We start from the raw sequence: 20,396 nt of genomic DNA, 5'->3' as shown, positions 1-20,396 counted from the left end.
AGTGTTGCGTTTGACTTTCCTCTAATAGCTTTTTTTCTGGATGTAGCACAGAGTGTAAGTTTCATTTTCTCCATTCACATGGGACAGCCTCTTTGGAGGCTACTTATTGCATTCTGCAGGTACCTGCCCAGGTGCTCCTGGGAGACGGAACAAGGTGAGTATGGCAGGTGGGAGAAGGACAGGTGAGTGGTGAATGGTGTAGGCAGCACATGTGTTCCTGTGTTTCTCTTTCTCTCTCTTTTCTGGGTGACAACTGGACTCTTCACACTTGAAGATTTAGCTGTCAGAAATGCAACCCCATGCTAACAAAAGAAAGCTCCAGAAAGCTAAAAATGAATATGAGAGCTGCCTTGTATAGGCTGTGGATGGCACAGGCTTCTCCTGGCCTTCCAAGAATGCTACAGACTCTTCCCATGGGTAGACTGAATCAGTTAATAGGATTTCTTCAGCCACTCTCATTAATAACTGTGAACCTTTATGAGAGAAAGGGTACGTTTTGAGCTGTAGACGTTAAATACAATATATTTGTTATTTTGCTGCAAACCAGATATGCTTCCTCTACTTACATTGGCTTATAAAAGGGTGACTGTGGTCTTAGGGATGAAGCATGGCTTTTCATAAGCAGCCCTAAGTGCTAATCCTCTGTTACTTTCTTATTATATGACTTTAAGCATATAATAAACATGCTTAAACTCTTTGAGCCTCAGTTTTATCATATTTTAAATGGTACTAAATGAACTACCTTGTAAATTAAATGTGAGGATGTAAAATACCTGAGTGTGCCCAGCACAATGCCTGGCATACAACAGGCACTCAGTAGACACCAGCTGTGAGACTATGAGGAGGTAACGCATCACCTTAGGAGCCGGTCATTTGGGAGAGCTGAGAGCTGTGGCATCTTCTGAAGCATCCATGGGCTTAAAGGCATGAAGGCTGTAGAGTTGTCACCACCCGGGACTTGGCTCAGCATCTCTCAAAGGAAAGAGTGTCACTTGCCAAGCAAAGCCACATTATCAGTTTCCTTTCTCCCAAGCTCTACAACAGACAGGAGTAACAGACAGGACAGAACTTCCCCGTTTATTTTAAGAAATCCTGCAGCCACTTCCCCTCCCTTCCTCCTGGTGTGTGGTTGTTTATTTGAACTTGAGACTTCCTGAGACTTAAAAGATGTTTTTGGCTTGAACATGAAATTTGGCAGCTCCATGAAATTTGGACCCCTGGTCAATGCAAGTCTCCCAGGCTAAGGAAGGAAACGCCCCAGCACTGCAGATAAATTGGCAGGGTGTGGCATTTTCCCCACTTGGTAGCAGCCCTTCTCTGAGGGCACAGGCATTTTCCTCTGCCTCCCTGGTGTTGCCTGTTTCTAGCCTGCACAGCATCGCGTGCCTGCAGGGCTCAATCTCCTGTTGAATTGGAGGAGGAGACCTCGCGGGTCCTGGAGGTGAGGGCAGAATCTGCAGACTGGTGACTGCTCCCGTGTGGTCTGTCATCACCAGCAGAAAGCAGGCGGGGAAGCTTGAAGGAGGAGTGAAGCCTTTGAAGTGGGAAGCACGAAGCAAAGAGCGGGAGCTGGTGCTCCTTACCTGCTGGACAGCCCACGGGAGCTCAGAGGAGGTGAACTTGGCTATCTTTCCCATCTTTTTGGCCTTCCTTCATGACCTGGTAAAATCCAAGGTAACCAGAAGATGTGTATACCTGTTGCATGCGTTAAAGAAGAGTGTAGATTGGCGTCCTAGGCGCCTCCTCACTCCACGTTGCTTGTGCCCGCCTTGCTTTTGATTGTCCCGAACGGAGAACTGAAGGAAGGGCGGAAACTGCCTTGCTCCAGGCCCTTGAAGCCTCCGTTTGGCCATCCCGCGAGCCAGATCCCGAAGAATGTTAACCTTCTGTCCTCCTGAGTGACTCCTGTGAAAAGACAGAAAACCCCCCATGGCCGAGAAGGGAGCGTCACGCGGTGCCTGGGGAGGTGCCCAGCGCCGGCCCTGGCTGCTAACCCGGAGGCGCCGCGGGGCCGTGGGGCGCACGCCGCAGGGTGAGCCGGGCGCGGGGCGGGGCGCCGTCCGCGTGGGCCCTGGGCGGGCAGGGGTGTCCCCCCTTAGTGTCCCTCCCGACATTGGGCCAGCCAAGGATGTGCAGCCAGTTGCAAAACTTTTAAAAAGCAGGTTGGAAATGATCTGTTGCGCTGTCTTCCCTTGAAGCCTGACTGCCAACCTAGGTTTTACTTGGTTTATTTCAGGGCGTGGTTTTGTCTTTTGGTTCTGAGGAATATGGATTTGTGAATTTCTGTTTTGGATGAAATCACAGTGAGGTCCATACAAAGTAAAAAGGAAGTCGTCTTGGTAAATTGTTAAAAGAGGAGAACTCTTGGCAAGTGGAGGTTGGTGTACAGTTGCCCTTTTTTCCCATGAGGGGCGTTTTGTCTGTTGGAGAATAAAATTGTCTCCACTTCCTGTCCCTACACAGTGTCTGAATCCCAGATCATAGTTTATAGTCTTCCTTTGTAGCCAGATACAAGTGAACCAGACTTAGGTGGTCAGAAAAATTTTGTCACCTGCAAAATCATGCAGGCTATCCTCTTAATGCAGTACTTTTCTTTTTGTATAGTGCCATTTTTAGCTAGAAGATAGTTACAGGAGCTTTGAACATTTGGTCAGCCACACATTGGGATTTAAATTTTTACACATCTCAAAATAATGCTTTTACAAATCATCCTCTAAAGGGGAAAGTATATTCTAATAAACTGCCTGAGTCTGAGAAAAGAGCATTCCTTGTGCCTAATTTTAGGGAGGGTGGTTCTTTTTTTTCATTCCTCAGAGTAGCAAATGCTGCTCCTCTCTCACTATCGGAGACCCAGAGAATTTGAGGGGTCTCATTGAGGTATATGGAACCCCAGATAACTTGATAATCCCAGGCAAGTTGTTGGACATCCATCAGGGCCAACAATGTCCTGGATGATATTCCCATTCCAGGTTATGTGCAAGACTTCAGGAACCAAAGGGCAGAGCCAGCCCCAAGTGCCTTCTTTGATTTGGCTCTTCTGAAAGGTTTGGGGGCACGTTTTAAACCCCAGAGTTCTCTTCCTTTTGGGGAGGGGTTAAGCAGCCGACTGGTGCTGGGCAGGTTAGAATCTGGGAGAGAATAAGGACACATCCCTGATAATCTGATGAACTGGAAGGCGGACCGCAGGCAGGACTGGAAAAGGCTGGGGCAGGACCCCGGGGGGCTCAGCCCTTGCAGGGTGTGGCCTGGTGCTGCTGCTGGAGGTGGGGTGGGCGCCGCAGCCGGGCGGGAGAGCCTTCCTCAAGGACTTCCACCTTTTTTTCTTGCAACCCTTCCCTCTCAGGCTTGAAGAGAGTGCATATATGATTCAGCCTTTGCTGTATCAGTTCAAATCATTCAGGGTTAAAATAAAAGGGCCTTGACCTTTTATTCCAGCGTCCACTGATTTCTGCCCTAAGAGTTCATGAGGCAATTAAGGAGGAACCAGACGTGAAGTCCACGAGAGTAGGTGGGCAGTGAACGTTCGTTTTGTACTTCTTCCTTCCGACTCCCAAGCCCTTTGTCCCAGAGGGCACTGGAGACCAGTTCCAGAGGGAGGGTCTTCTGTACTGGACATGGGCAAGGGACCGGATCACAGGCCATGGCTCCATTAGGGTGGCTCTGTGGATCCCTCAGTCCCCGAGAGGGGATTAAGTACTAGCCCTGGTGCTCTGGGGGTCCTCATGGGAGAGGGGTGACAGTGAGGGCTGAGTCTGGCTCCCACCCCCCACCCCCACCCCAGCTGTGTGACCTGGGCAAGTTGGCTTGGCTCTCTGTGAAATGGGGACCCTCCACATTTCTTGCTTGATTGATGTGGGGATGAAAGAACTCAGTGGTAATGTTTACAGTCCTCACAGTACGCTCCTGAGGGTAGCCGTGAGTGCTCTGTGTCTCATGTATCAGGGTTATGTTATACTCTTCTCAATCCTTATAAAGAAGTGCTGTTCCAAAACATTAACTTTTACTGAATTACTGTTCTTTGCTTGGCTGGAATGTCTGCACTAGGTGAGATGATGTCATCTTGTGCATGGAGACCACTTAAATACCGCACTTCAATTTAAAATGTAAAGAATTGTGACTCCTGACCCATCTGATCCCATCAGCTGCTTAAAGTAGTGCAGTGTGTCTCCGATTTTCATGTGCATGTAAATCACCTGGGGATCTTGCTAAAATGCAGAGTCCGATCAACTTAGTCAGGGATAGGCCCTGAGACTCTGCATGTCCAGCAAGCACCCAGGCAGTGCCCACAGACCACACCTGGAGAGGCAAGGTCACAGAACATATATTCCTAGGTGGTCAGTGAGACACTTGATTTCCGTACATGGGGATTCCTCTTGTGCCTGGGCCAACTTGTTACAGTTATAGAGTTAAGAGGTATAATTCGTTGCTTGTTATCATCTTTTGGGTCACTGGTTTTGGTCCCCCCAGTGGGGATGTCTCAGGATTTAACAGCATGTTTGTTGTATTGAATTTCATCTGTTTGGACATCCTCCCGGTCTGACTTGTTTCCTCCAAGCAGGAACTGGATGCTCTCTAGGTTTTCTGTCCTTTGGCATTCATCACCTTTGCAGAGGATAAAGGAGGGAAGGGCTGGACCATTGGCACATCTCCTGTGTTTCTAAGATGAAGCCTGACTCATGGTAGGCACACTTGAGGGTAAGTAGACCCATGAGACAGGAAAGTGAGTGAGATAAGAAAGTGAGTTGTGTGGACTTGTCAGGTGCAAGGTGCCAGGGGACCCTGAGGGGGGCTTTAGTGGATCACGAGAGATCTAGTCTGGAGATGGATATGGGAGTTATTGGCCTCTAAACATGAAACAGCCATACCTGCAGGGAAGCTCACCCAGGTGGAGTGTGCAAACCGAGAGGAGAACATGGACAGAGCCCCGAGATTCTGCCTTTAGGGGTGGGCAGAGGGACCTCCAAAGTGGGAGGAAAATCAAGAGGATCAGGTGCTACAGGGCCCAAGGGAAGAGAGCACTCAGGAAGAGTTTAGTGAGATAAGGGCTGAAAAGTGTCCGCTGAGTTTAGCAACAGGAGGTTTTAGGTTGCCTTGTGAAGATTCATTTCTGGACAGCTGTGGGGCAAGAAGCCAGATGATCAGGAGTGGAAGCATGGATGGGAGGTGAGCAAGTAGAGAAAGCAGATGTAGGTGACTTTTTCAAAACTTTTAGCCATGAAGGAGTTATGTGGGAGAATGAAGTGTTGGGTCCAGGGAGGATTTTTTTAATGCATATGCAGTTTGGAAGAAGCCGTTGAAAGTGTTGGGAGATACATGGAAGAGAGAAAAGCAGGAAACCCAGAGCACAGGTGGGGCAAGGAGATTTCAGCAGGAAGTGAGACCCCTTTTTCCCTGAAATGGGAGGGGAAGGATGGGTGCAGGATATTCGGGCTGGTGGTTTAGAGACAGGTAGCTGAGAAAGTTCTCCACTGAGGGCTTCTGTCTTCTCTGTAAGGTACGTGTAGGGAACTTGTGTAGTGTACTTTGTATAGGTGATAGCATGGGAGTTCTAATGAGAATAGGAAGTTTGCAGCAGGCCATGTGGAGAAAGCACACATGCATGAGAGAGAGGAAAAGAGAGAATGGATCATTGGCCCTTGGAAGGCTTGTTGAGTGCTAAGTGCTCAGTCGAGGTGGGAAACAATGGCCTTATAGGTGCCCCAGAAGATTTGCCTTTGTGTGATTTGGGGGTGAGGGGGGGGGTAGGGCAGCGATACAGGTGAAGATGCAGAAAGGTATACAGGTAGTTTGATCTGGAGTTTGTTTTTCCAGGTGAGTGCAGTGGAAGGCTAACAGGGCAAGAGGAAGGGGATATTGTCTCGAGAGCGGCTGAGGTGTTTGGAACGTGTAGTTTAAGCTTCACGGAGGACTGTGGTGATGTCTATGTATGCATCTGTGACTCAGGAAATAAAATCTGGACTGGAGTTAACAAACGGTTGAAGCCATGAGAAAGGATAAGATGACCAGAAATCTCTTTTGTAAAGAGACAAAAAGAGGTGCAAGGCCCAAATCGTTTGAAACAGCAAAATGTGAAGTATGAAATTGACTGAAGGAATAACTGATGAAGTATGAGGGCCATTGTCACAGAAGTCTGAGAAGGGAACGGTTTGAAGAAAGGAACAGCCAGTTTATGTCATAGAGGTTTGGAAAAGTAAACATTAAATTGTTTTCCATCACCTTTGGCAATTACATCCTGGTGACCTTAACAAAAGGACTTCAGTAGAGTTGCAGGAAAAGCTTGACTACTGAGTACCTTGTAGTTAACAGAATGGCGTAGAGTAAAGCACATGGGCCTTGGGAGCAGACAGATGCGAGTTCAAATCCCAGCCCCACCATTTGTTGGGTGTATCTCCTTGGACATGTTACATTTTTGTCAGTGTTGAAATTGGGACCATAAGATCTACCTAGCACAGTCCTTAGGGTTAAGTGTGTACCGAGGGCCCAGGGCAGTATGTGGTCTGGAGGTGATGCTCTGATTAGAGCATCGACTACTGTGTTAGTTCCATTGGAAGCACTTAGATGATTGCTTCTCTTCAGCTGGTTCTAGCTCCTGAGTAATAAAAAGAATTAAAGCAATTTAGGGTGTGTACCTTGTGGTAAGTATATTGGTGGCATAAATTTAAATCCTGGGTCGTGAACTAAAAATTTCTGAAAGCGCCACACTAATCTTTTTTGTGTCAAACAAACAGACCATTTCTTGGGAGTGATCCTTCCTTTTATGATCCCAACAGAATTAAAAGTAAGCTTTGGTAAAATAGCTGTGAGTATTTTCAAAGCCTGATGACGAGGACCAAATTGGCACATGGGTTTGGCTCTCTGAAACTTACATTGCTGGGCCATTATTTAGCCATAAATTGGAGATAACAAGGAACAGTGGTGCCATCTGACATGTGTGGCTTTATTGCACTCATTAGAAAGCTTTTGCTCTATTATCTCATCTTATCTCATTTGCTCTGCCCATTGGTAATCAGGCTGTGGTGGATGATGGATATTTAAGTGCTTTATGATACGCTGTGGCCCCAGGTAAATGCTGTATTGCTGTGTGGTGCAGCCATCTCTGCCTGCTTGTGTTTTACTCACCTGGCATTTCACGGCTGAGTCCCCTTGACTTACTGCAGCAACATCCAAGCTCTTAGGTGGTCTTTGCTTGACTTTTACTTGTTCCCCAGAAAGCTATCCAAAACCTCTACTTTTCTTTCTGCCCTTGAGTTTCTCCCTGGCTCCTTCCTTGCACAGCCCATCCACACTTGTGTGTCTGGAGCAGGCTGGATTCTGCATCTCTGGGACAGAACCCTCCCAGGCAGCCACAGCCATTCTCCTTGGGTTGAACACAAAAAGACCTCTCAGGTCAGAGGCCTGGAAGAGTGAGCATCAGGTTAAGAGACAATAAAGAAGAGCCAAACCTCATACTGCAAGTAGAAGAGAAGACTTCTCACTATCGGAAGAGATTGTACAGGGAGAAAATGTAGTTTCAGGATGGTAGATGCATCCAGAAATGGATGTGGTCGATTGGTTAAATGGAAGTTAGGATAATCTCTTGAATGGCAATCACTGCTCTGTTCTCCAACAAAACATGAGACTTTCAGACACAGAACCCAACCTAAGATGGGCACTGTATCTCACAGGGAAGAGTATCCATTCTGGCTTTTCTACTCTGGGGTATTTGGGACTGAATTTCAATTAAGCCAAGAAAAATTTATTGTTTTACTTATAATTTAAAAATTATCTTTATAGAAACATAGTTGAGGTTGGTTTAGACTATTCAAAAGCTTTTCAAACATGGCATAGAAAATTTTAAATGGAACCAGAATTAATTAAAAGAAGCAGGTAAATTAATTGTGGGCAATCTAGGGTGAGTCGATCACTATAAGTGAGCACTAAATTCATCTCTGAGCTTCCTGGTAGCTAATGCAAAAAAGGGCAGTGTTTGAATATGAGGACACATGCAAGGGGATATGAAAGAAAAAAATGTTCTTCTGGAAAGAATTCTAGGAGAAAATAATCCCTTAGTTATTTACATTGTAAACAGTAGAACACTCAATGCATGATGTCTGGATATTTTTTTCTCTCTCTTTGTTTTGGAAAATAAATGCTCTTTAGATAGACATTTCTTATCAGCCATCTAAAAATGTTGAAAGTATAACACTAAATCTCAGTGAGGACGTTTTCAAAGAACATCAAGATAGTAATATGGTTCAAGCATTTTGCTTTAGAACACTCCACGTAGGCAGGGAGAGAGCTCGTGTTGATGGTTCGAATTTATCATGTCCCTTAGGCCATCTCTCTCAGATGAAAACATCTTAAGCCACTAGTGAAAAGACCCCATGTGCTTCACACACCGGACGCAGGCTGCAGAGCTGACGTTCCGTCGTGAATATTGGGAGGCAGGTTTTGCCCTTGCACAGACCAGAGCCCAGCCCACACCTATGCAGAAGCCAGAGATGAGGATGCCTTAGGAAAAGTCCAGCATTTTTCTTAAAGTTGCTTTAAATTTGAACAGGCAACTATAAAATTGAAACTTGCCATTGCATTAATTAGATCTTAATTGTATAGATTAAGTTTTGCCTAAAACAGCTTTTATTTTTGCAAATTTGAAAATATTTCAGTTTTTCAGACATTAAAATAAGCAAAATATTTAAAAGGAATTTGGAAGGAGGAAGTGTTTATCCTCACCATTGTTATCCTCTTTAATCTTTTAAAACAACCTAAAGGAGAGCTGGCAAGAATTATGAAGGAAAGAGGGGAGTTCGTTGTTTATTTTCAAAGTGTGTTTATTCAGAGGGAAACTACTTGCATAGAGAACTTTCCTTCTGGGCTCTAGTCAAACTTATTTGGAAAAAGAGGCTTAATGGTCCAAAGAAATCTGATGACTTTTTTTTTTTTTTTTTTTTTAATTTCAGGCAACTTGGTTGAAGTCACTTCTTCTAGCCTCTTCCCCCCCACACTTCCCATTTTCCCCAGGCCCACTCAGGAATACTTTGCTCAAGACCCAGGGAAGACATAAGGTGGGAATTCCTGGCCAGCCCTGCCTCCGGGTCTCTGTGAGTTTGGGCCCCGAGGAGGACTGCACACCCACCCACACCTTCCTCACCCTTTCTGTGCAAAATGACGCCCCGTCCTCAAGCAGGATAGCCAACCCCTACCATCAGGTTTTGACTGGAGCAAGTGACAGGAATTTCACTCTGTGCATGCTGCTTTAACTTTATAGACCATTGCCTTGATAACTGAGCATGAAGGGTAAAGAAAAATCTCCCCAAATGTCCCTCTTACATGCTGAAGCCTCCACTTCTAGACCAGGTTGTGTCCTTTGGAGCCCAGCCCATGTGGTGGGAAGGCTGAATCAGTAGGATGTGGTGATTCAAATACTCATCTGGGCTCTGAAGGAGGATGCCTGGGTGGGGAGGTGTTCCTTGTGCCCCAAACTAGGTTAGAGACGGACAGATCTTGAATGAAAGGAGGAGCATTGGAAGATGGGCTTTGTTCACCTGCCTTTAAATAGATGCAGCTTCCACTTCTGTTTGTTTCCTCAAATTATCAATGTGTCCAAATCACTGGGACTCTGACAAATCGAAAAAGATAGTGGCAACACAAAATTGCTTGTCTGACTTAACTTTTCCAACAACTATGCTTTCCTCCCCTAGGCCGTATGGAAAAATTAACTGCATTTAGTCGTCCTGTTGCCCGTTTAAAAGCGAAGGGAAGCCATACCTGCAGATGTGTCCCTTGTGCTTTGAACAGAGGCTAAAGAATGGCTCAGACTCTTTCCTTTTTCCTTAAGTCACTGTCAATAGACACAGCAATTCTGCCTGGAGCGCCTGTGTACATAGGCAGGGTGGAGTATAGCCTTTTGGAGAGTAATTCACTTTTAATGTTTCATTCTAGTTAATGGGTGAAATGAAAGTAAAAAGTCAGCTGGTCCCTCATGCAGATTTTAGGGAGCAAAGTTCAGTGTAAGAAAGCTAATGGGTAACCACGAGAGAATAGCATGATTGAAACGCAGGGAAGAGAATGTGTATCTTTGAAACATGGGGAAGAGAATGTATATCTTTCCACTTTTGTGATGATCAGTCATGGGAGACAGAAATCCTACACGAATTTCTGTGGCAGAGATGAAAAGCTACTATATTTATTCTGAGTGGTGTTCCTGGCTGCTTTCTGTTGCCGAGGGTAAGTCTTCTGGTTTCCTAAGTGGCTGTGCCTTTCTGGATCATTTACTGGAAGTATACTTGGGCATAGTCAGGACGCTTAATTGTGGTGGTGACCGCTTTCAATTAAATAGTTGGATTGTGCAATATGGAGATGATTTTTATAGATTTCTTGTTTTGGGCAAGGGAAGATTTCTTCATAAAATGACTTGTTTGCGTCCTCTTGGAATTTGGAATAGCTCAGGGAATGAGGATTAAGATTAAACGAGCTTTTTACCCCAAAGTTAACCATTTAACTCCAATTTATGTCAGTTACCAAAAGCATATGATTGTCTTGGCTATCAAGGGTGAAGTGCATGTCTTGGTCTAAACTTCAGGGGACAGATTTCAGTAAGCACCAAACCTATCAAAACTGCATTTGGACCAAAACTTGAGAAGATGATATTTGAAGCTCCTTATCTGTAAATGCAAAGCAGAATAAAAATTGTTAACCAAATGGTTTGGTTATTCTCTTTCCAAAGTGGTGCACCATGAGGTTTATTTGAAGATCAGGCTTCCTCATACATTTAAATATGTTTCAAATGACAGAGAGCTTCATTCATAGTCAGCTCTCCAGGGAAGTATGAATCCCAGAGGATCTTCATGGCAGCAGAGTCACTCAGGACCATGTGTGAGGCTAAGCCAGGCTCCTGTCCCAGAAGGGAATTCCTTTGTTCAACTCTGATACTCAGAAAATTTACTGGAACGTGGCGAGGACCACCATTCCTTTATTGGCTGAATCCCATCTTCCCTGTGGTGGAGAACTCTGTCCATCTCACATTATTTGTGATTAAGATTGCTAGTGGCTGGGAAGGCATTTGAAATTCTCCATGTAGATGGGAAACATTGGGTGTTAAGTTGGTGTTTCATTTGGCCTGGGAGTTTTAAGTTATCATCAGATACAGAATTTTGCTGTTTAAAAAACTCCACATTCACTCTCTCATCTGAATGTTACCACAACTACATAATCCCCATTTTACAGATGTGGAGAATCAAGTAATAATTGCCAAGAATAATATGGCCCACCCAAGGGGGCTGTCAGGAGCGTTTACAGAAGACAATATATCAGAAAGCCTATAGTAACTGGAACACGTGGGCTCTCAGGAAATGTTAGCTACTGCTGCTGCTGTTCTAGTCAAACCTAAATTCCTTCCAAGTTTTAACTTTCTAGAATTTTCCAACATCCAGCACTGCCGTTCAGTAACAACATAGGATTACCATGCATAAAAAAAACCTTCCAATTTAGTAGAAAGCTTTCGCTTTGGCTGGTTGGTAAGCCATCAAGAGCCAGTTTGAATTCTGTGGACTTCTGCTAAAGCTTTAATATGTGGATCTCCTGTGGTGGGTTGGAGTCAGGGGCACTCTTAAAAGAGTGCCAGGGATGGAGACAGTGTTCAATATGGCGACAGCAACTTCACAGTGCCCTCAGGGAGCACTGCTATTCCTCAAAGCACAGCACATGTTGGTTGTGAGCACAGAGTTTGGAGCCAAACTGATCTGGCTTTGAATCCAGGAGACTGCTGTTTGCTAGCTGTGTGATGTTAGACATGTCAGTCGACTTCTCTGGTAAGTACAGGACATCTTTGTTGGCACAAGGGACTGGAAGCATATTCTAAGATATCAATAAGAGTCTTGTAGAGCTCTGAGATATTGACAAAGCAGCCTTGAAAAGAACCTACTATCTAAAGCCAGAGCTCACACACTGCTTTCAAAGGGCACCCGAAAATCCCTCAGCCACTGTTCTCCGTCCGGAGAGAGGCCACCTCTGATAGACCCGGGAGCAGTATGAAAGGGAAGGTTTTAATTTGCTGTGTGGAATCCATGGATTGGCCAAGCTTCATAATTGTTCCTTTGCCACAGACAGAAGTGACACTAGACTCCAGAGATGATGTAGCTGGATCAGTGGACTCATTAAGTCTTTGGGAAGGACTAAGGGAATGTGCCAGGCAGAGAAGTAAGAACCCAGCTCTGGAATCTCAGATGGGAGAAGAGAGGCAGGACCAAGATGGTTTGGCCTGAGCAGTGAGAATGCTCGGTGGAGGGGGGCAGGAGGCAATGGCAGTTCGAATTCTCAGAAGATCTGCAAAATCTAGTAACTAAAGTGAAGAAGTTTGAAGGAGGAAGTGAACTTGACCTGGGAGCGCAGAGCCGAATGAGGAAACCCAGGTTCCAGCTCTGCCAGCGAGATGTTGGACAGTCCCCCTTAGCCTTGGTTTATCTGTTTTATCTGTTTCTGAAGTAGTAATGACATACTTTTCCCTTTAAGGGAAACTGAGGCTAAGCGAGGAGATGAATCTTCTATGGAGGTTTAGTTCTAGTCATTGTTTGACTAAGCACATGTTTAGACAAAATAATCTTGAATGCTCGCCAAAAATGCCTGATGGGAGGTAGATATGTCTGAATTTTTCCCTGCCTTGAAATGGATTGCAGTTTCTTCTGTTGTGCACTGGCTAGTGGTTAGCTTCAGTTTAGGGACCGCATTAAATTAAAACTACGTATCATGAAGCACTATAATCACTCTCAGAACTGCCATTTGCTCACACGGGATAAAGGGGCATTGAGGCTGACGGAAGAGGCATCTGAATCTCAAGCTCCATCTGTTCTCAGGGGCATGCCCTCCTACGGCAGAAGGGGGTGGGGGGATTGGTTAAAATGCTGAAATGACTTTACTTTTCTTCTCCTACCATCCCCCCACCCCCATCCCCTTGAGTATGAGAGCTTCGTTTTGGGTATGTGCTACACTATGAAAAGCTCTCAAAAGAAAAGTACTCAATACTTGAAAGGTACCTTTTAAAAAACAAACAAGACCATATGAAAAGGTCTTTTGGGAGCATGAAAATCTAGCTTTGCAGTTATTTTTAGGAAAATTTATTAGCAGAAAAATTATTTCTGGAAGGAATCTTGTGAGAGGGGGAACTAGTACACTGGAAAATCAAGGGAAAGATGCCAGTTTTTTCAAACCCCCAAAACCAGAGATTCATGTATGTGTTGCCTCTTTCTGATATCTGACTCTGGGCAAACAAGCCAAGCTAATATCTTCGGAAAACCGGAGATTCATATACATGTTGCCTCTTTCTGGGGTCTGACTTGGGGGGCAATATATTCGGTTTCTGAGATCCTGTTTCAGCCCCAGTTCCCATGCTAAGCCCTTTACTTTCTGCCTCCCGTGGTTCTCCAACTTATCTAACATCAGATATATGATCATCTACTCCTTAAAAAGCAGGGGAAGGCTGTGTTCAGCTCTGGCTCTGCCTGATCCCAGATCAGGGTCCTGCATCCATTAAGCCCTGAGCCTTTTTAAGATCCACAAAAGGGACTATAGGAGGAAAATCGCAGCAAATACCAGGAATCGCTTTTGGCCTGTGTCTCCTGTTTGTTTTACCAAGAAAATAAGCTGCCTTGCTGTGTGGAGGGCAATTAGGAAAGGTCTCTTTTAAAAGGTTATTCCTTTGCTTCCTTCTTTAGACTTTATGTACAGGAGCCAAGAAAAGTCTCCAAATATGTCTTTGATGTGAACGTTTTGTATAAAGATCATTTGTGTTTGTTTATACAGGTATTCCTGGGCCAGTGAGCAACTGTGGCCCTTGCACGGAGGTTGGAGGCTCATGCTGGTGACAGCTGAGTGGCAGCCTGGGGCTTACTTACTAAGGGGGTGCACCTAGAGGAGAGGTGTGTGTGGCCTGGGGGTGAAGATGGGGTGGGGAGATGGCAGGTTTCCTGGCACCGTGTCCTAGTTCCGGTTATTGAGAGCTGGGACCTCCAGAAAAGGTTTGGTATAAGCTGAAATGGGCAGGAAAATCACAAGTTGAGAAGGCAAGAGGGCCTGCAGCAATCTGTTTGCAAAGCATGGATTTCCTCTCTGCACCGGTGTTGCCAGGGTATTTGCAGCTAACACAAGGGGTGAGCAGGGAGGGACTGAGAGTTTTCTAATTTCTTATCTCCTAAATATGCCCAACATGACACTGATATAGAGCAGCGGTTTCTGTTTTGATTCTCAGTCTTTTTCCTCTTTTTTCATTTAATGTCCAAGATCCTCTTCTGCTTCTCTCAGAGCTGCTGTTCCACGTGACCAAGAAATTTGACAAAAAAACTGCTATTAGAGGAGCCAGGAGGGCAAAGTTTGGGAACTCTTTCCCTCCCATTGGGTTAAAAATACTTGCCTGGTAAAAATGACAATTGAGTCAGAGTGGCAAAACCAAGGAAGTGAAACTAAACCTTCTGGAACTGCATGGTATGAGTCCTGAATTTCAGAAATGTTAACTCATCCATCTGGAAGGGAATGGAGGGCCCGGAAGAGGTGGGATTCGATGACATCAGGTAAGGAATTTCAGAGCCGGTTGGTCAGAATGTAGGATCAGATTGCCGTTCCAAAAATGCTGTCAGAAGTAACCTAGTCTGCTGCTTTTTAGAACTTAACAGAGGTCATTTAAGAAAGTAGTGGAAACAATGAATAACAAAATATGGACAAAATTGCAGTATTCATGGTGGTAGCCAAGGAAGGGTAAGTCCTTTAAAAGTTAACTTTCAATGGTGGTATCCAAGCCTCAGCAGTGGGAGGGTTGCTGGTGTGAGGACGTTTGGGTTTCCTTACTCGCCACTTGCCCTTGGCTAGTGCTGCCCACTCACCCATCTACACAGTGAGAGTTGGGAAGGGGCAAGCAAGATGGTACGTGCAAATGTGTTTTGCAGCTGTGAAGTCGAACACAGACGTAAGGACGCTTTACCACTAATACTATCACTACTGGCAGTACTGTTGTTTGTTGTTGTCATTATAATTATAATAGCTGATCTCTGAGAGGTAAAATAAATTGAAACGATCCAGCCGAAGAGGGGGGTGGGAATCACCCACACAACATGAGCACGTTGACACAATTAGTTGACGTCTGGCTGCCAGCAGTGTTTTTTGTTCTTCAAAGAAGATAAACATGGCTGGGCAGAAGATGAGTGCTGTGAGTAAAAATCTGTATCTAGAAGAAAGTTGCAGGAAAATAGAGTGAAGAGTGGTGGAAGCCTTTTCAGGGAAGTGTGCACTGTTTGATTCCAGGCAAAGTAGGAGCTTGGTGACTGTTTACTGGCATGATTCACAGGAACTATGAATAACATCTGATAGCGCATACAGTGTTTGCTGTGTGGGTGGGCACGGCTGCTTCTGACCAGGGTGGATGATACTTTTTATATCTACTATGTTCCTTTTAATTTTTCTAATACTATATGGTGAACAGGAAATGTTATAAAGTACTTGTGGAGTGCAGTTCTGTCATTATAAAAATGTTTATCTAAAATATACAAAATAATAAGAAAGAAAAGCAGTGATGAGGGCCAAATATTTACTTCTGGTGTCTTGGAGCAGGAGTTAGAATATTTTCCTTATCACCTTTAATAGGTATATGTAAACTCTTTCCACATGAGTGTCTTTGCTTGTGTTTGCATGGTACATTTTAATAAGTAAGAAGCTGATTCCATGGTGACCATGTAGAGGACATGTCTATATAGAGGAGAGAAAACTAAACTCCTGAGGTCCTCTCTTAACTATTAAACTCTTTGTTCCATGCAAAGGGAGTCATATTTTGGCAATGTTTTCTTTTCAATTTATCTGTACCACTTATGTTTACATAAAAGCTTATCTATCCTGAAAGCAGGATGAACAATAAAACCTTCTTTGTTACTTTTTTATTTTTAGAGACTACTGGGACTTATAAAGTGTTAGCATCACTATTTAAAAACCTGTTGTAGAACATGTGTTCTAAATCCTGTATCATCACGTAGGGTTGGAGGACAGGGAGACTACTTTTTCTGCATTACAAGAGAAGTCTGTTTTTTCAAAGTCAGAAAGTAAATAGCATGTTAAATGAAACCAGCACAGACCCTCATACTGAATATGAGAAATGGAAAATAATATATCACCAGACTGGATGAGGCAGGAAGCAGTGGGCTGAGAAATTAAGTTCCCATTTGCAATTTTGTTCAGAATGCATGTGAGATACATCTACTATTTGCAAGTAAACCTTTGCTTTCCATGGTTGCATAAAAGGAGTGCCCAGAGTACTTTTCATGACTTCTAAAAGAACAAATTTTCAGAAAAATAAATGATATTTTCTGTGTTAAGCTATGGACAAATGAATTCATAAATGATATCAAGTGTCCAAGAAGTTTGCTTTTCATTCATTCATTCAACAAAAAAATGTATTGCGTGTCTGCTGTATGTAGGCCCTGTGCTGGGTGCTGGAGAGAAAGCCACAATGGTCAAACTATGTTCAATTGTGAACAGCTGTTATAGATAATCTGGAGAGTTAGGAGAACTTGAGTTATTACCTTCCTGGGAGAGAAATAAACTTGAAGGTACATGATCAGATGATCGAGTCTAGTGGGATGGGCTGCCTTGAACTGAGTCGGGTCCCCTGAAAACCTGTTTAACACAGTTCTGAGTCGCTTCCTCTTGGTGGCCATTTGATGGTTATTGAGGTTGGTTCTAGAACACGATTACTAAAGGGAGGAGAAAGCTGGCTTCTCTCTGGCACCTGGCTCTGTCATTAAGACCTGGAGCAGCATCCTCACCTGGTCGCCACTGTGCACCTGGCCTGGGCACGCCATGGCCTTCCGTGGCGGGGACCCGAGTTAAGCACCGCTGGAACTAAAGCTGAATGTGAGCCCTGGCGAGTTTACACAGGACTTTCTGAAAGTGCACTTCTAAGAAGCCAGACCCAGCCTGCCTCTACAAAACTTCAGTTTTGTACCATATTCTTCTATTTTTGGGGGGTAGGGGGTGTTTTCCTCAATGACCCACACACCTTTCAAACACATTCTCTAGCTACATTATTCATTCCATGGGGGGAAAAACAGATTTTTTTAAAAAACATTTCATTAGAACGTTGGAAATTTTATTAGAAGTTGCTAAGCAGTCCAAAAATCTGATAGACATTTGTAAATGGATTAGGTGAAAATGTCATCCAAAATATGGCAGTTTGCATGCAATTGAAATTCATATATATTTTAATCCATTAGGATTTTGCTTTTTATGACCAAGACTTTCATGCTCCATGGGATATAGAGTTGCATCAGGTTGTACTCTGTGGCTTATGAAGGATGCTGTTTATTCCGAAGTCAGGAGGCCTTTCCCATATTTTGAGTTACCAGAGGAAGTGGGGATTTGAGCTCTTGGAGTCTCAGCCACAGGCTGACTGAGATCTAAGAGTGAGGTCTTAGCCCGTGAGTACAATTTCTCTTTAAATTTTCTTTTGTACTCTCCCTGGTGATCTTCCTATTGTATTTTAAAATATTTCCTTAGGCAAGGAAAACATTGCTTTTTAATATTAATAGGTATGTTGCCATATTTCATAGAAACCAATGTGTTTTAGTAATATATCAAAACCTGAGTTATTTTTCTTGCCTACTATGAGATCAAATGCAAATCTACCCCAATTTATAAGTCTTAGTGGTAATAAGTCACATAAGGAAGTTGTGTTCTTATGCTGATGAACTGCTACCATTGCCTTAAGGCATATTCCAAATGCTCTTTCTTGGAGTCTGTGATAAGGTGCTTTTCATTATTCTCAAAGGTGGGAAGTCTTTTTTTTTTTTTTTAATACAGTTTTATTGAGATGTATTCATATACTGTAAAATCATCCACAGTGTACAATCAGCTATTCACAGTATCATCATATAGTTGGGCGTTCATCACCAGAATCAGTTTTTGAACATTTTCTTTACTCCCCCAAAAATATATTAAAAAATAAAAGTAAAAAGGAATACCCAAAACATTCTTTCCCACCCTATTTTTCACTTAGTTTTGTCCCTGTTTTTCTATTCATCTGTCCATACACCGGACAAAGGGGGTGTGAGCCACAAGGTTTTCACAATCACACAGTCACACCATATAAGCTACATAGTTTTGCAGTCGTCTTCAAGAATCAAGGCTATTTATTGGGTTGCTGTTCGACAGTTTCAGGTATTTCCTTCTAGCTATTCCAATACAGTAAAAAACTAAAGAGGGATATCTATATAATATATAAGAATGCCCTCCAGAGTGACCTCTCGACTCCATTTGAAGTCTCTCAGCCACTGAAGCTTTATTTCGTGTCATTTAGCTTCTCCCTTTGGTCAAGAAGATTTTCTCAATCCCACGATGCTGGGTCCAGGCCTATCCCTGTGTGTCCCACATTGCCAGGGAGATCTCTGCTCTTGGTACTCATGTCCCACATAAGGAGGAGGGCAGTGAGTTCACCTGCCTATTGGGTTTAGAGAGAGAGAAAAAGAGAGGGCCATATCTGAGCAACAAAGACGTTCTCTGGGGGAGATGCTTAGGCACAATTATAAGTAGACTCAGCCTCTCTCCTTTGCAGCAACAAGCTTCAAAAGGGCAAGCCCCAAGATTGAGTGCTCATCCTACCAAATTATTAGTCCTCAGTGTTTGTGAGAATTTCAGTAATAACCCAAGTGGGGAAGTCCAACATTTCCTCATTTTTCCCCGGTTCCCTAGGGGACCCTGCAAATATATCCTCATTCTCTGCCCAAATTACTTTGGGGTGTATCGGAATTTCACACAAACTGTACAGACTTACCAGATCTCACTTCCTATTCAAGGTTCCATGTAATTTTGGCATTTGAGTAAACTGATAGTGCAAGTTAAATTTAGTGTGCTGCAGAAAATACAGATCCTGCACCAAATAAACATCTCTTTCCTTGGTCTCACACAGAAGTTGAAGTTTTAAAACACAGTCAATATTGTCCCTCCGAAGGTGGGTCTTTGTTCCTTGTTGATATATTTGACTTTTGGAAATAAGTGCATCTCATAAGAAGTTGACTGTTGAACTAGTTAGTTGATCCAACTGAATAGTAACATGAAAGATCATTTCTGAACTGGATCCCATTTTTTATAAACTGGTAAAAAATATTCTAGTTGGGGGAGAAAAACTTAGCACATATTTACCCCTCCCCTCATTATTTTGCAGCCTCTCAGTCAATTTTTTTTGAATGCCTCAGAACTGCTCTATTCACTGTAAATCAGTATAACAGCTGAGACACTACATAGTTCCCTTAGATTGTGGTTTTTAAAATGCTGGCTTTTAAAATATACTTTAATTTAACTGTCATATATTTGAACTTGAGAGAAAAATGCTTTCTCTCAAGAATTTATTCGTGTTTATCTTACATGACTGTCTACATAGATATGAGACCCCAGGACAGATCTTAAAACATTTAAAATGATAGTCATTGGCATAAGCCTCATGCCAAGTTCAGGTGCCCTAAAGATGAAATAAGTCTAGCTCACTCTCCTTTAAGAAGCTCATAGTCTCTTTGCATGACAGACATTTAAACCGATAATTACAACACGACTTGACTGTTGGTAAAGACCTGGGATGGCTGCTGTTAAACCACAGCTACAGGAGGAGTGACCCTGGAGTATAGAAAAACCACATAGGAAGGAAACTAAGTTGGAGCAGAGTCTGGAAAGATGATTAGGTGATTCAGACAATGGAACAGGCCATCCTGGGTAAAGGAACATAGTTTCCAGTCCAGGAGCTTGACGTTTAAGTACAGAGACCACAAGGGTTCTTTAAGCAAAGATGTAAAATGAGATTTCTCTCTCAGCAAGTTCATCTGGAAACAGTGTGGAAATGAGGAGAGACCAGAGGTAGGGAACTAGTTACTTAAAATCTGCTCAAATAGTCTAAACACCACTAATGAAACTCTGAACTCCAGTAGTAGGGGAGGGAGGCTGGTGAAGAGGGCCGATATGAATGGGGTTTTTTGGGGTAGAATGGACAGAGTTTGGTGCTGTTTTGAATGGCAAGTGAGGGACACGTAATCAAGATGGTTCCAAGTTGTCTAGCTTGGGATTTGGGGATGGATGATGGTGCCATTTATCACGACAGACAACAGAGGAAGAGGATATCCGGTGATAGAGTCCCAAGTTCGAGCTGGAAATGTTTATGAGTTTGGAAATATAGGTCCATAATGGGTTAAAGATTCAAGTTCATTAATGACATTATAAATAAGTTGGAAATTTGCTTCAATATAAAAGATGTGTTTGTACTCATAAGTAAGGTATTTTACCTTACAATTGAAGTACAGTAAGGATGCTGGAGAATGCTGGAGAAATCAACAGCTTAACTGACTGGTTCATTTTCTCCTTTGACATAAACATACAGATGAACTATAACAAAATAAATGCTA

The 20,396-nt window shown here is 43.5% G+C and overlaps 1 protein-coding gene across 9 annotated transcripts in view; it reads left to right on the top strand.

Moving 5' to 3' along the window:
* Window positions 1-20,396, top strand: part of MCF2L (MCF.2 cell line derived transforming sequence like) — a 334,795-nt gene that overhangs the window by 127,497 nt on the left and 186,902 nt on the right. Inside the window, exon 1 of one of the 9 annotated variants that reach the window (XM_037799616.1) lies at window positions 1,136-2,032. The exons of the other annotated variants lie outside the window; for them this stretch is intronic. Within the exon in view, the coding sequence (XP_037655544.1) occupies window positions 1,930-2,032 (103 nt within the window). The 5' untranslated portion in view covers window positions 1,136-1,929. Of the gene's footprint in view, window positions 1-1,135; window positions 2,033-20,396 lie in introns of those variants that run through there. 9 annotated transcript variants of the gene reach the window in all.

Source organism: Choloepus didactylus, chromosome 12, assembly GCF_015220235.1.
Source record: "Choloepus didactylus isolate mChoDid1 chromosome 12, mChoDid1.pri, whole genome shotgun sequence".
Classification (NCBI taxonomy): Eukaryota; Metazoa; Chordata; class Mammalia; order Pilosa; family Megalonychidae; genus Choloepus; species Choloepus didactylus.
The sequence above is the reverse complement of the archived record's forward strand: the minus strand, read 5'-3'. Positions and strand labels throughout refer to the sequence as shown.